The sequence below is a fragment of the Dipodomys spectabilis genome, unplaced genomic scaffold (assembly GCF_019054845.1).
Source record: "Dipodomys spectabilis isolate Male_0828 unplaced genomic scaffold, ASM1905484v1 ptg000009l, whole genome shotgun sequence".
Lineage (NCBI taxonomy): Eukaryota > Metazoa > Chordata > Mammalia > Rodentia > Heteromyidae > Dipodomys > Dipodomys spectabilis.
Window position 1 is genome coordinate 16,861,546 of NW_024870686.1, and position 15,073 is coordinate 16,876,618.

At 41.3% G+C, this 15,073-nt stretch overlaps 1 protein-coding gene across 2 annotated transcripts in view; it reads left to right on the forward strand.

Moving 5' to 3' along the window:
- Acsl1 (acyl-CoA synthetase long chain family member 1) overlaps positions 1–15,073 on the forward strand; it is a 67,567-nt gene that overhangs the window by 37,953 nt on the left and 14,541 nt on the right. For both annotated transcript variants that reach the window (XM_042699833.1, XM_042699822.1), the window contains exons 4-10: positions 2,069–2,133; positions 5,144–5,245; positions 7,775–7,874; positions 8,352–8,530; positions 12,072–12,104; positions 12,245–12,296; positions 12,756–12,829. In XM_042699833.1, coding sequence (XP_042555767.1) covers positions 2,069–2,133; positions 5,144–5,245; positions 7,775–7,874; positions 8,352–8,530; positions 12,072–12,104; positions 12,245–12,296; positions 12,756–12,829 — 605 coding nt within the window. The remainder of the gene's footprint in view (positions 1–2,068; positions 2,134–5,143; positions 5,246–7,774; positions 7,875–8,351; positions 8,531–12,071; positions 12,105–12,244; positions 12,297–12,755; positions 12,830–15,073) is intronic.

Consider the following 15,073-nt stretch of genomic DNA (forward strand, 5'->3'; position numbering starts at 1 on the left):
TAGGACTGAAATACAGAAGAGCAAAGCCCAGTCTCTGGATAAAGAAGTCAGCCTAGAGATTTAAATTTTTCACCTGAGTTTCCTGTTAATCAAAGGCTCCTTATCATCACCTGGATGCACTTTATCATCTCCTTGAAAAAGGCCTGGGCCTTATAGCACTAGACACATCAGAGATGTTGCTTAGCAGGGCCTGCATATGGTACATGTTTTAGTTTACAAGGTGAGCCTGGAGCTTCACAACCACAGACCAAAGTTGGAATTGCCATGCTTACCCTGTAGATGGCCAGATAGTAAATACTTCAGTCTTCTTGAGCCATTTGGTCAATGGCAGAGCCTCAACAATACACGAATGAATGAGTTCATCTGTGTTCCAATAACATTGTTTACAAAAACAGGCAGTGGGACTCTGGGCCATTGGCTGTGTTTTTTTTTTTTTTTTTTTTTGGGGGGGGGGGGGTCTGGTTGTTGGGCCTGAACTCTGTGGGGCCTGGGCACTGTCCCTCAGCTCTTCAGCTCAAGGCTAGCGCTCTACCACTTGAGCCATAGCTTTACTTCCGGCTTTTTTCTTTTTGCTTATGTGGTGCTGAGGAATCGAACCCAAGGCCTCAGGCATGCAAGCCAAGTGCTCTACCACTGAGCCACCTTCCCAGCCCTATTGGCTGTGTTTTCTAACCTCTGTTCTTGAGGAATAAAATGACATGATTACCTATAGATGATATCTTTTTTTTCCCCTCCCTCTGCAAACAGTTATCTACTGCCCTGCCTTTGCTATAGTTGGTGTGAACTAAAGAGGGTCCAATCTGTTTTCTCTCTGTTGAATAAGTCAGTGTGTCAAGCTATGTCTTCCCATGTTCATAACTGGTTATTGAATCTGCATCTACATCACGCTTCTCTAGGGCATACAATCTGGATAACTGTGCCAGGCTTGTCATGGCCCCTGGGGGGGGGGGGTCCATTCTCTTGCCCTCTGTCCCATTTACCCCATTTGCAAGCCCAATCTGAACACCTATATGAGGACTGGAGATCTCACTCAAAGGTAGAACACTCACCTTACATGTGTAAGGCCCAGGGTTCTAGTTCTTTCTCCACCACTGCAAAAAAAAGAGTAAAATGCCTTGAGTACTTTTCTGAATTCAAACCTGCAGTGGATGATGCCAAGTGTGTGGGGATCTCTTTCTGCTTCTTTGCTAGCTAGATTGGAATCAGAATGCATTCTCAACTTTTGCTTTCACAGATAATTCCTATTTTTCTCTCCTTTTTCATCTTTTCTTCAGTTTTTGCTTTCACAGATAATCCCTATTCTCATCTTCAGTTTGTTTCTGGGCCATTAGGCTTTCACCCATAGAATTAGAATTCATGGGATTCCAGCTGATCTTTGAGGTCATCAGAATTTGGTCCTATAAATAACTTCATTTCTCTTTCCAGTTTCAGAGTGAGAATACTTCAAACTTCCCCTGCAGTTTTTGGTGGTTTTTGTTGTTTTTGTTTTTTCTTTTTGCTGGTAGTGGGGCCTGAACTCAGGGCCTGGGCGCAGTCTCTCAGCTCTTCAGCTGAGCCACAGTGCCACAGCACCACTTTTGGATTTTTCTGTGTATGTGGTACTGAGGAATCAAACCCAGGGCCTCATGCATGCAAGGCAAGCACTCTACCACTGAGCCACCTTTCCAGCCCCTTTCCAGCAGTTTTGAGGGATTCCTCTCCTGAAACCCTGTGGCAACAGGAGCTCTACTTCTTACTACTGGCTTCTGGCCTAAACCAGTAGTATATTAAAGAGAATTCACTTGAGTGTCCAGAAAGATTGTCATTTCCCACTTTTCTCCTCTGTTTATCCCCATCGCTCCTGCTCTTTTTAAGAAATAAAATAGAACAACAACAACAATAATAAAAGAATTCAGATCAAAACCCAGGGGGAAAACATTTCTAACCTGAATTCCTTTCTAATTAAAAGGACTAAAGTAGAATAATGTAATATCTTGTAGAATATGGTGGAACAGAATCAAGATACAGGTATGTTCATACATGTTAGGACTGTCCTTTATTTTGTCATTTTTTTTCCTGTGTTTGTTAGACAATGGCCCTTGTCTAGGCTCTCGGAAACCAGACCAACCCTATGAATGGCTCTCCTACAAGCAGGTGAGTTTTCTGGCTCTGTGACTGCTCAGTACACTGCAGAATGAATGATAATTAGGGCCAAAATGTTTGAGGCAGATGACTTCTCCTCAGACCCAAATGGGATTACTCCTCTCTGCTTGAGGGATACTAGGAACTCAGAAGCGTCAACTTGCAATAAGAAAACATCTAAGGAAGAGGTGTAACTTGCCCAAAGTTACGGCTGCACAGTGGCAGCAGGACAGGAAGTAAGGTCTACAGCAGCTTGTGTCTGGTGGCTTCTGCATCAATCTGATTCAGCGTGGATCCTCAAAGCAGTCCTGGTCCAGCTCTCCCTTGTGTGATCTTGAGCTCTAGGGCAGCCTGGAGCTACTCTAAGAAGTAGCTGATCTGGGTTGCTGTTTGGATACAAAGGAAACTGGGACTTGAGTATTTTCACCATTTCCACTCTGGTCCCCACTGATTGGTGGCTTTCATTATTTACATACAGTTTGTGAGTGTCAGGTTGCAGAACAGGAAGGTATTGCTTTTTATTTTTGTTTTGTTATAATTACACTGAATCTAGATGTCATGCAGTGCATGCAGTGCAACCCAGGACAGGCAGGCACAGCTGGAAGCCAGCTTCCCTCTCTTGCTTCCCACACAGCTGTTCAGGAAATGGCTCTCTGTCCCTGGTTCCAAAGCCAGGTAATCCTGTAGCATTCATGACTTCAAATTGACTTCCTGCCTCTGTGTTTTGGGTGAAAGTTGATTCTCTATTTAAAGGTGTGTGTGTGTGTGTGTGTGTGTGTGTGTGTGTGTGTGTGTGTGTGTGTGTGTGTGTGTGTGTTAAGAGAGCTGTCATTTTTGCCACACCTGGGAGCTAGTATGATGGCTTCAAGTCCTCAAAGAATTCTCCAGTGCTTTGAGGATTAGTGTTAATCTATTGGATGGAAGAGGGAAGACCAATGTTGCAGATTGGATTTTTCAAGGCAGATTGAAAACCTTTGAAGTTTCTAAAGATTGAAGTCTTGGGGAAGATATAAAATGGACTTCACTGATGTCAACCTTAATATATAGTCTTAAAATCTTATTTTATTTATTTACTTATTTAGTTATCTTTGTGCTGGGCCTGGGGCTTGAACTCAGGGTCTGGGTGCTATTCCTGAGTTTTTCTACTTAAGGCTAGCACTCTACCACTGAGCCACAGCTCCATGTCTGGCTTTTTAGTGATAATTGGAGATAAGAATCTCAGGTACTTTCTTGCCTAGAGTCTGGCTTCTTTTAGCTCTCAGCCTCCTGTGTACCTAGAATTATAGGCATGAGCCTCCAGTGCCCAGCTTTTGTTTTATTTTTTGTTTGCCCAATTAATCTGACCTTTTGGAAGCTAGCAATTCCACTGCGATTTTTTTAAATGATGGGATATGGACCATCTTTCTAGAAATATATGTGTATTCTCCCCATGAGCTCTGCAAACAATTAATTGCAGGCGTTCCTCAAATTCTAGTCCCTTGGGCTGGGAAGGTGGCTCAGTGGTAGAGCGCTTGCCTTGCATGCTTGAGGCCCTGGATTCAATTCCTCAGCACCATATCAGCAGAAGAAAAAAAGCTGGAAGTGGTGCTATGGCTCAAGTGGTAGAGTGTTAACCTTGAGCTGAAGTGCTGAGGGACAGCGCCCAGGCCCAGAGTTCAGGCCCCTCGACCGGACCCCCTCCCCCCCAAAAAAATTCTAGCCCCTTAAGAGCTACCTGCAGTTGTGAGCTGCTCTGGAATAGAAGGCACCCAGCCTACTTAGTCACTTTGCTGTCACCCTGCCAATGTCAATGTAATTTCCACACACACACAGGCAGGGCTCGATGGTTCCACATCCCAGAACCAACTGGATTCTGATGAGGATGGGTGGGGCTGTATTTCCTACACGCGTCCGTGTTTGTGTGTGTGTGTGTGTGTGTGTGTGTGTGTGTGTGTGTGTGTGTGTGTGTGTGTGCTTTAAAAGCACACTTGAGAATTCAAATGTCAATAAGGATTTTTGAAAATTGTTTTTATTAATTTGCGAGTGGAGTGGGGTAAGAGCAGCCAGTATATAGTCCTATCTAATGTTTGCAAATGTACCTATTTTACTTTGTTATAACAGTATCCATTTTTAAAATTTATTTAAATATTGCTCATAATAATAATACTATTACCTCAAGTTTTCTGTTTCTCATAATTATCATATTGACCTCATTAGCATTTTTCTCACACACTAATTTAACCATCCAGCCACTTGTCTTTTTACCCCAGCTTTTGTTGTTTTTAACTTTAGATCATTTGAGTAAGTGCATAAAGTCTTTTGAAGCCTCTTTATAAGATTGAATGATTTGCTAAGAATAAAAACTACAGAATTGTAGAGTCCAATGAGAAGAGCTTACTCTTAATTTTTAAAGGTATTTTTAAGGTGATTTTGTTACCAATGATAAATTTTGGTTACTTTGCTGCTCTTTATATATGAAAAGAAAACAAAGACAAAACCTCTCGCTGGGTGTGGTGGTGCCTTGTAACCCAGTACTATGGAAGCTAAGGCAAGAGAATTGTTCCAGACCAACCTGGGGCTTCATAGTGAGACTCTGTATCAAAAAACAAGGGCTGGGATGTAGTTTAATGATGGAGCACTTGCCTTAGCATGTGCAAGGCACTGGATTCAGTTGCCCACACTGAAAGAGTAAGAGAGAAAGAGAAAGAGACAGACAGAGAGAGAGTGATCCATGTCCCTTTATTGCTTTTATAACATGAAACTAAAACAGAAAAGGAAATGGAAAGCTGTAGATAACATAGTCATATGTCATCTACAGATGTTGAAGTTCCTTTGCTTTTCAGAAGGAAGCCTATCATCAGTTCCAGTAATTCTGAGTTGTAGCTAATAAAACAGTGAAATTATAATAAATTCAGTAAAGGAATAGCTCTTCCCTTGCATTGCTGCTTGATGGCTGGCCTATATACATGTTATCTGGTGAACTTCGTTCCCTGACAGGGGGTCTAATTCTGTTTCCTGATGTCTTCCCCCCTCCTCCTTTCAGGTTGCAGAATTGGCAGAGTGTATAGGCTCAGCGCTGATCCAGAAGGGTTTCAAGGCCTCCTCGGATCAGTTCATCGGCATCTTCTCTCAAAACAGACCTGAGGTATTAGCCACTAGGTGCTTACGCTAGCTAGACTTCTGAACCGTAGAGGTAGATAGGAGCCAGAGTTCATACAGGCATATGCTTGAGACTAGATTTTTGTGGTCTGAGTTTTGCTGAGAAAGGCTTTGGGTTATGCCCTAGAAAGATACCCACATGGGGACTGGGCATGATGGCTCATGCCTACTAATACCAGCTACTGGGAAATAGAGAGAAGAGTATCATAGTTTGAGTACAGCGTGGGAAGGGGAGAGGGGGGTAACAAGATACTACCTTGAAGTCAAGCTAACCTCCCTCTGCAGGAGACAGTGATGGAGAAAGATTGTGGTTCTAGGCCAACCTCGGTTAAAAAAAAACGAAGGGACAAAGGGTGAACAAATGCAGCCATGATACTCACTAGACTCTGTGTTGAAAATGAACTACACAACCTGTGGTGGGGATGGAAGGGAAAAACAGAGAGAGAAGGGAAGGGGTGACATGGTCCAAAAAGGAATATGGTCATTACCTGACTTAAAACTCTAATCCCGGGGCTGGGAAGGCGGCTCAGTGGTAGAGTGCTTGCCTTGCGTGCATGGGTTCGATTCCTCAGCACCACATAACAGAAAAAAACAGAGTGGCCTTGAGGCTCAAGTGGTAAGCACTTGCTTTGAGCTGAAGAGCCAAGGGACAGGGCCCAGGCCCAGAGTTCAGGCCATGACCGACCAAAAACAAAAACAGACAAACAAAAAAAAACTCTAATCCCTCTGTATATCACCTTTATAATAACAGTAAAAAATAAATAAAGTTAGCAGGACATTATCTCAAAAAAAAAAAAAGTTAGCAAGACTCAATCTGAAAAAACAAGCTAGGCATGATAGCATAAACCTGCGATCGCAGCCATGTGGGAGGTGCAGACAAAAAATTAGCAAGACCTCCATCTCAACAGACAAGCAAGAGAGCTGGCTCATGTCTCTGTAATGCCAACTCTTCAGAAGCAATTGGTAGAAGAAACAGTCCAAGGCTAACCCCGAGGAGGAGGAGAGAACTGGGGGGATAGAGGGGTAGGGGATGGAAAGAGAAAGAGAAAGGAATGGAAAGAGACCCCTATGAGCTGGCTTCATGTACACACAGTATTTTACTTGCATATTTAGGCCTATGCTTGGTGCTTTGGGAAGCTACTGTATGAAAGTCACTTTAAATAGGAGTCCATCTTGGAGGTGCTACTTAGGTCAGTCAGCAGGCTAGTAGCAGAACCTAAAGGTAGCAGAGAGTCCAGCTTAAAGGAATCAAACTTGTTTTACATACTTGTGTCCAGAAAGACCCAATCCCTGTTACAGTCCCTGTGCTACTTCCTGTTTTATAAATCAGAATAGCTTCTTAAGAGTTTCATGTTCCATAAAAGGAAAAAATAGCATTCCCCACAGCTAGCCTTTGGCTATGCTTATAGAAATTGGTTTCTTTTATTCCAGACAAATATATCCAGTATATTTTCCCTAGTGGAATTTTACCATGGATATACACACTCACAGAGTAGTCCTTACTACAAGAACTAGATAGCTTCCTACATTTATGAGTTAATTCAACACCTACTCTATGTGAGGCACTATGTGGAGCCCCTCTCACATAATGACTTGGGTCCTATCCCTGAGGTATCATGAGTAAGGGAAGACAGACCCCAGAGGTGATGCTTTCTCTCATGTGCGTGGACAGAAGGCAGAAGGATTATGGGAGGTCAACCAAGGAGGGCTTCCTAGAGATGATACCTGAATAGAGTCTCTAAAGTAATAGGGGTGAGGAGGTCTTACATCGTATCCAAGTCAGGGAATGAAGCCTTTTAACAATGGAGTGAAAGAATAAGCAGCAGGAAAGAGAGGACCATGCAAAGCACCTGCCCCCTGCTGAGAGGCTCAGCTCTGACTCCATACTGATAACTTAAAGTGTTCCAGGGGGAGGGGGAGGAAATACCCCACAATATCCCAGTTCCAGGCCCAAGTAGTGGGATGCTTTTACTCTCTTCCCACGGCAGCTGAGCCCTTTTCTGCACAGATGTCAGAGTCCTGAAGAAATATGTGTAGTGACAAAGGTCACTAGACATGTTGATCAGCTAGGTAAGTCAGCTGCTGTCATTTCAGTGGCAAGATGAGAAATGGTTCTGTCATTTCCTTCCTGTGACACTTCATTCCATTACTCCCATGCTGTTCTGTATACTGCTGTGGGCCAGCCCGTTTTGCCTTGAGCCCAGCCCAAGAGGAAAACATCATGCTCTATAATCACCTTGCTCCAGCCTGCCTGCCCTTCTAGCCTGGCTGCCCTTACCCATGCTCACTAGCTTGCATTACCAGCGTCTTTTCACAGGTTTGCCTCTCTTCATCAGGCAGATTACAGTTTCTTTTGAAGAAGAAGGAAGGATTTTTTTTTTTAATGAAGCTCTCCTTTACATGGCACTGAGTATAGATATACAAATGTTGATTTTATTGCGCTGAACCTCAGAGGAGTGTTGGGGTGATGCTGATAGGACGCCTTCCTCTTTTCTTCCTGGTCTTTACCATTTAGTGGGTGATCACTGAGCTGGCATGCTTCACATATTCCATGGTGGTGGTTCCCCTGTATGATACCCTTGGAACTGAAGCCATCACGTACATAGTCAACAAAGGTACGTTTGGGATCTGTGCGTCATCCTAGTTGTTGGTAAGATGCAGTGGCTGTATCTTTGTATGCCTGATTGCATAGGGAGTTTACATTTCGTTGTACATCTATCTTTCTAATTAAATAGCAGCCCTTCCCTCACCCTACCCTGTAACACTGGCTCACACTTGTAATCCTATCTACTCAGGAGGCTGAGATCTGAGGATCACAGTTCAGAGCCAACTGATGCAGGAAAATCTGTGAAACTCTTATCTCCAATTAACTACCAAAAAATTGAAAGCAGAGCTGTGGTTCAAGTGGTAAAGTGCTAGCCTTGAGCAAAAAAAAAAAGCTCAGGGCCAGCATCTAGGCCCTCCTGAGTTCAAGCCCCAGCAAAAAAGCAAAAGAAAAAAAGAAGAAGAATGTAGTACTTACAGTATTCTTGGGGCAGATATTAGAGTCACCCCAGAGCTTATTCTTTATCTTTCTATCTCTTCACTTACAGCTGAACTCTCTGTGATTTTTGCTGATAAGCCAGATAAGGCCAGACTCTTACTAGACAGTGTAGAAAACAAGTTAACAACAGGCCTTAAAGTCATAGTTGTCATGGACTCATATGGCAGTGACTTGGTGGAGCGAGGCAAGAAGTGTGGTGTGGAAATCATCAGCATGAAGGCCATGGAGGTGAGTCATAGCCCCCGCCCCATCTCACATACCCATCTCAGACCCAGCGCCACTGGTAATCCCACAGTGCTGTCAGTGCTCCCAGCAGACATTCAAAACTGAGCAGGAGTCCTATTTTATTGAAAGAGTTCTCTGTGCCTGGGCAGTGTTAATACCTGCAGAAGTCTGTGCTCATGAAGTCAGTTGCAACGCTCGTATTTATTCCAGAGCCTGCTGCATGATGCCAGTCCATGTTGAAACTGAATGTCAGCTTCAGACAGGGGAAGTTTTATGTGTGAACATCCTTTTTAGGCTGGATGCCTTTTACATACTGACTTGTCTCTGAAACCCAGCCACATGCAGAGAGATTGGCCTCATTCTCTTTTTCTGTTGCATTCCCAATGTAGATACTTGGCTTTGGCTTATTTTCATTTTTGATGTATGATTCACAGTGAGCCCAAGTTTAAAGGTAACTGTTTGAGGAGAATGAGTAAAGTTCGTGTAAACTGACTTGGATTCAAGGAAACTAGTAGCAGCAGGAGGAGGAGAATCTTTTTATAGTTACATCATAGAAACCAGTGGGCTAAGTAGCTAAGTCATGCTGTTTCTGAAGAGATTGTAAATATTTTTATAAAACTGTTATAAAGAGGGTCTTAAAGTTTTATTTATAGTTCTTATCCTTCTGAAAAGAATTTGAGGCTGCAAGTAAGGATCTATAGGACCTTTTCTGAAGCAACTCATGGTGATAGAGAAATTCATTGTTCTAATTAGCTTCTGCCATGTATGTGTGCAGGTACCTGTTTGCACTGAGTGGATGGAATGTGTGCCATGCATCTATATTGTACTGGCGATGTAGCCATTATCTAGCATGTCCCTACTTTGGTATTTTCTCCCTGTAAGTCTCTTTTATAATGACATCATCTTTTTTGTCCTCTTACACTTCTGACCCTCACCCCAGACACACAGAGGAATTTAAGTTTTTGACTGCTGAATGATAAATAATTTGAAAATTCAAGCATTACTTAAATGAGTGACTTAAACTTATTTTTAAGAAAACACTATTTCGGGGCTGGAAAGGTGGCTCAGTGGTAGAGCGCTTGCCTTGCAAGCCTGAGACCCTGGGTTCGTTTCTTCAGCACCATATAAGCAAAAAGAAAAAGGCCGGAAGTGGCATTGTGGCTCAAGTGGTAGAGCGCTAGCCTTGAGCTGAAGAGCTGAGGGACAGCACCCAGGCCCAGAGTTCAGGCCCCATGACCAGACCCCCCCCAAAAAAAGAAAACACTATTTCATACTTACCTACTTAATGGGAATTCATGCTTTTTTTGAATTTTTTAAGCAAAAGAAAATCTGAAGAAATAAATTTAAAATTAGCATTGATTGTGTGATCAAATTTGTATTAACATCTGTTTCGGTAGATGAAAAACAGAAAGACTGGTATGTGAATGTTTCCATTTATTTAGTATTTAATTAATAAAAATTTCAAACATTCAAGCATGTCAACTATTTAATTTGAATTATACATTTAAGCTGTATTCCCACCACCAAGAATCTACAATTAAAATTTTCTTTTTTTTTTTTTTTTGGGGGGGTCCAGTTGTGGGGCCTGAACTCTGGGCCTGGGCACTGTCCCTCAGCTCTTCAGCTCAAGGCTAGCGCTCTACCACTTGAGCCACAGCGCCACTTCCGGCTTTTTTCTTTTTGCTTATGTGGTGCTGAGGAATCGAACCCAGGGCCTTGAGCATGCAAGGCAAGTGCTCTATCACTGAGCCACCTTCCCAGCCCCTACAATTAAAATTTTCTTATATTTGAGTTATTACACATTAATCTATCACTCTACCCCTGTACTCATTCATCAATCTATATTACTTTTAGATGCGTTTTCAATATAACAGACTTTATTATCCCTCCATACTTCATATGCTTATCATTAACTAGAACTCAAATTTATTCAAGGGATTTAAAAATAAAATTATCTTTCAGTAGTTATACAAAAGAATTTCAATTCAACAAATCAGGTTATGATGTAATGTATCTTGATCATTGTCACCCTTTACATTGCGTTGTTCTTCCTCTCTCTCTCTCTCTCTCTCTCTCTTTCTCTGCCTGTCTCTCTTTTGTTGTTGTTTTATAATTTCCCTTTTCTAAATAACAAGACAGAGGTTGAGCAATGGTGACTCACACCTGTAATCAGGGGGCTGAGATTCTAAGGATTAAGATTTAAAGCCAGTCTGGGCAGGAAAGTCTGTGACACTCCTGTCTCCAATTAATTACCAAAAGGCTGGAAGGGGAGCTGTGGCTCAAGTGGAAAGCCCTAGTCCTGAGCACAAAAGCTCAAAAATAAAAATAAAATTGAAAAAAAGAAAAGACAGTTTAAAAACTAAAACTTTCATAGCAAGTAGTGTACTTGTTTAGATAATATTTATCCCACTAATTAAAAGCAAATTGTAACTATTGCTTTATTTAGCTTTAGTTTGAAGAATTAGACTTCTCCAGAAGTTATGAAATTTGAGCGGATTAAGTAGAAATTTGGAGCTACTAAAGATTGCTTTGGAAAAAAACTGCCAGAATTATCATTGATTTCCGCTCCTACTTGATTTAGTTAGTCTTTTTGGAAATGAAGTTTTACATTGTGTTGCCCTAACTGGTTTAGAACTCTCACACTCGAGTGATCCTCTTATCTCAGCCTCTGTAGACTACCGTTGTGCGTTACTTTGCCCAGCCTAGTTAACCCTCTGTGCAGATATCAGTGTTCTAGATTAAGATTAAAATCTTTGTACTAGATAAGGCTCAATGAGCGCTGGTCAGGCCCATCTACTTTTCATCCTATGAGAGGCATGCCTACTCCATATGCCTATTAAAGCTGTTCAATTTTAACAGAAAAAAGACAACAAATATATATTTTTTTTCTTTAATGGCTAGGAGAGTAAGTTAACACAATAAACTGAACCACATCAATGGTAGTCATTTTGGGCTTTGGCAGAAACACCTAGAAAAGAATCTATCATTCTGAACCTTTGTGCCTGCTCAGGAAGTGGTCTTAGGTCTTCTGTTATTGTTTGACACCAACTAACAGGACTTCAAAGCCCCTCTCAGGCTGTGTGGGGAGTGGAGACAGTGGTGCCTCATTCAAATGACTGGTTTTTAAGTGTAGCAGAGGTTGGTTTTTCTCCCAAGGAAGATGTCACACAGAGCTGCACTCGCTTTGGGAAGGTGAAGAAGATCTAAGGGTAAGAGCAGCACTCTTTTAAAGGCCAAAATAGAAAATGAGAGTAGAAGTGGAAACATGCAGTAAAAGGCTTTGACTGCTGTCTTTTGAATAAATCCTATTTCAGAAGCCAATCCTAATACCATTTCTGTGGAAAGAAGATAACTGGAAAAAATGGCTTCTTAGGACAGGAGATAAATACTTTGCCTCTGGTTAGTTAAAAGTATCATCATTTGTTTAATTTAAGCATTATGCTGTCTTTGAGCCAGCTTTCCCAGAGTAAAAGCAGCTTGAAGTGATTGGATATGACATTACTAAGAAAATATTTTCACTTAATTTTTCTCTCTCCTAATTAAGGACCTTGGAAGAGCCAACAAAAGGAAGCCCAAGGTAAACATGTGTGCTCACCATAGCCTTCTGTTTTTATTATTCATCTTATTGGAGAGGGTTGAAGTTTAGGGGTGGGAGGTGATGCTTTATGGCTTGCTATATTCTCTTTTGATATTAGCTTTTCTTTTACTCTTCTTCAGCCTCCGATTCCTGAAGATCTTGCAATAATTTGTTTCACAAGTGGAACTACAGGTAAATTTTGAGATGCAACTGCTTCTAAGGGGTATCTGGAGGCCAGACTCTTTCCCTGCCTTTTTAGATGACATACTAGCTAACTCTCAATGGACTGAAGGAAAGTGGAAGAGGTAGAGTGGTCAAGTGCCACTGTTGCTCTAGAAGATGTTCTTAGAATCTAATAAGTGCCATGTATTTATTCAGGCATTTATTAGCTTCACCCATCTTCCTAGGGAAGACGGCATCAGAACTCTTAGTTTTTCTCCTCCGGATGCACACATCCCTAAAATTTGCCCATCTCAGTGATGATAGTTCAAGATAAGTTTCCTTGAAAGGCCTCCGGGTTTCTCAGCAATTTAATGTTCCTTAATATTTTTTACCTTGAGTATCCAACAATAGAAATACATGAGGCTCTAAGTATACAGAGTTTCTGCTTCTTAGTCTTTAACTGTGTTCTGTTTCCTGTGTGCTCTGCAGGCAACCCCAAAGGAGCATTGATCACTCATCGAAACGTAGTGAGCGATTGCTCAGCTTTTGTGAAAGCAACAGAGGTAACTTTTTGGGATATTGCCCATCTTTCCTCACATTCATTGATTGACAGTAGGCCTCAAGAATGTAATTGGTCCCTGGGTTAGGTCTGCACTGTATTTAAGAACTCCTTCTGAAATCCAGACAAGATCAGAATTTTAATATAGCTGAAGATCACCTTCTGTCACCTAGTTTTTGTTATGGGCTGCATCTCCAGCTCTTATTTGTGATGGAATTTATAGCATCTTTTATGTAGTGAAATTATTTAGATGCTGTCTACAAATATTTCCAGGAAAGGACACAGGAGAGATGCTTTTCTCTGCCTTTATCTGCTATTTTAGAGTTTGGCAATTGAATTTCTTTTAGTTAGCCATGAAATGTTACACTGTTGACAGTTTTTGTATTATTATTATTTAATTTGGTTAATTTGAGTCCCATTGTATGAGAAAGATTAGCGTATCAGACTCCCATTTATTTCCTATAATTTTCAAGCTTGCTATCCACAGGTCCTAAATCTACCTGACTTCCCATAACCAAGTATCACAGCCTGGGTTTCTTAAACAACAGTTATTGATTTCCTCTCAGTTCAGGAGGCTGGAAGTCCAGGATCAGCTGCCAGCAAAGTTGGTTCCTGGTGAGGGCTCTCTTCCTGGCTTGCACAAGGCCACCTTCTTGCTGGTATTCATATGGTCTCTCTTCTGCGCATGCTCAGAGAGAGCTCTCTGGTATCTCTGCCTCTTCTTATGAGACAGCAACTGTATTGGAATCAGAGCCAACTCCCAAATACAATGATCTCAAAGCCTTACCTCCAAATAGATGGGGGTTAGGACCACAACTTACAAATTTGGGAGGAGGGCACAACTCAGTCGCTAATACTAAGACTATATATATATATGTATATATATATATATATATATGTATATATATATACATATATATATATATATATATATATTTCAACTTTGTTTTCATAAAAGTGCTTACTGAATAATGCCTTTCCCTTATGTTCTTTTCATATGTAACACAATTTGCTCTGTCAGTCTCTTGGGCTATTCTATAGCCCTAATCTCTATGGGAAGAGCCTGTGCTTAATGGTTTGGGGATGGGCATCTTTGGTAGCTGCAGAAGGCTGGCTTTTGAGGAATCTTGATACTCACTTCCTCAGTTGCATATATCACTTTTGATATATGCTGTATAAGTAGAGTTCAACATTTAATACCTTATTGAAGCAATGTTTCAATTTACTATACCAGGCCTTCAAAGGCAATTTAAAATGCATTGGTGGCTTGTTGAGGAAAACAATGACAAAACTTGATTTAAATATCAGTTACACTGGCACTGGCAACTCAAATCTGTACTTCTAGCTACCCAGGCGGCTAAGATATGAGGATTGTGGTTCAAAGCCAGCCCATGCAGGAAAGTCCATGAGACTCTTATCTCCAATTAACCACCAGAAAACCAGAAGTGGAGATGTGGCTCAAAGTGGTAGAGCACTAGCCTTGAACAAAAAAGCTCAGGGACAGTACTGAGGTCCTGAGTTCAAGCCCCCTGACTGGTAAAACCAAAAAACAAATCATTACATTATCAAGGGGGATTCTCACCTTTTTAAGACTTCTTATGAAAATGGACATTTTTTGTATTAAATCAGAAAATTACAAAGTATGGATGCTGGGGAATATAGCTCAGTGACACAGTATGCTTTGGCTATACCAGTCTACCCTGGGTTCCATCCCCAGTGATGGAAAAAGCATGGATGTTACTGAGTCTGATTTCTTCATAGGAAGAAATACTAGTTAGGATGTAGTTCACATTTGAACTGAGATTGCACTGAACAAATTGGGATATTTTCCTGGGGATTAAAGTAGGGCTTTATGGTAAAAAATGTTGATCGAACTGAAATACTGTAAATATAAAGAATCTTGGTGATTTTATCTTTTTCCCCTTCCCTTTACAACATAACATGCTATCATACTGAGGGGTTGATCTTCCATTTCTTAAGGTGCAGTTGAACTTGGCACTAACAGGGAACTGTCACTCAGAAATACTAAATAGAGCACATGCTCCTTTAACATTCTAATTGGGGGAAATTTTCCTTCTAGGAAAAACAAAGTTCTGAAGCAGATGTACTATGTCATTGGGAATGAGTTCAACTCTGTTTGCATAAAGTACTGCTCTTAGTACTGAAGATGTCACTCAATGGCAGAATGCTTGCCTAGCATGTACAAGGCGCTGGGTTCAATCCCCAGTATGTTTAAAAAAAAAAAAGT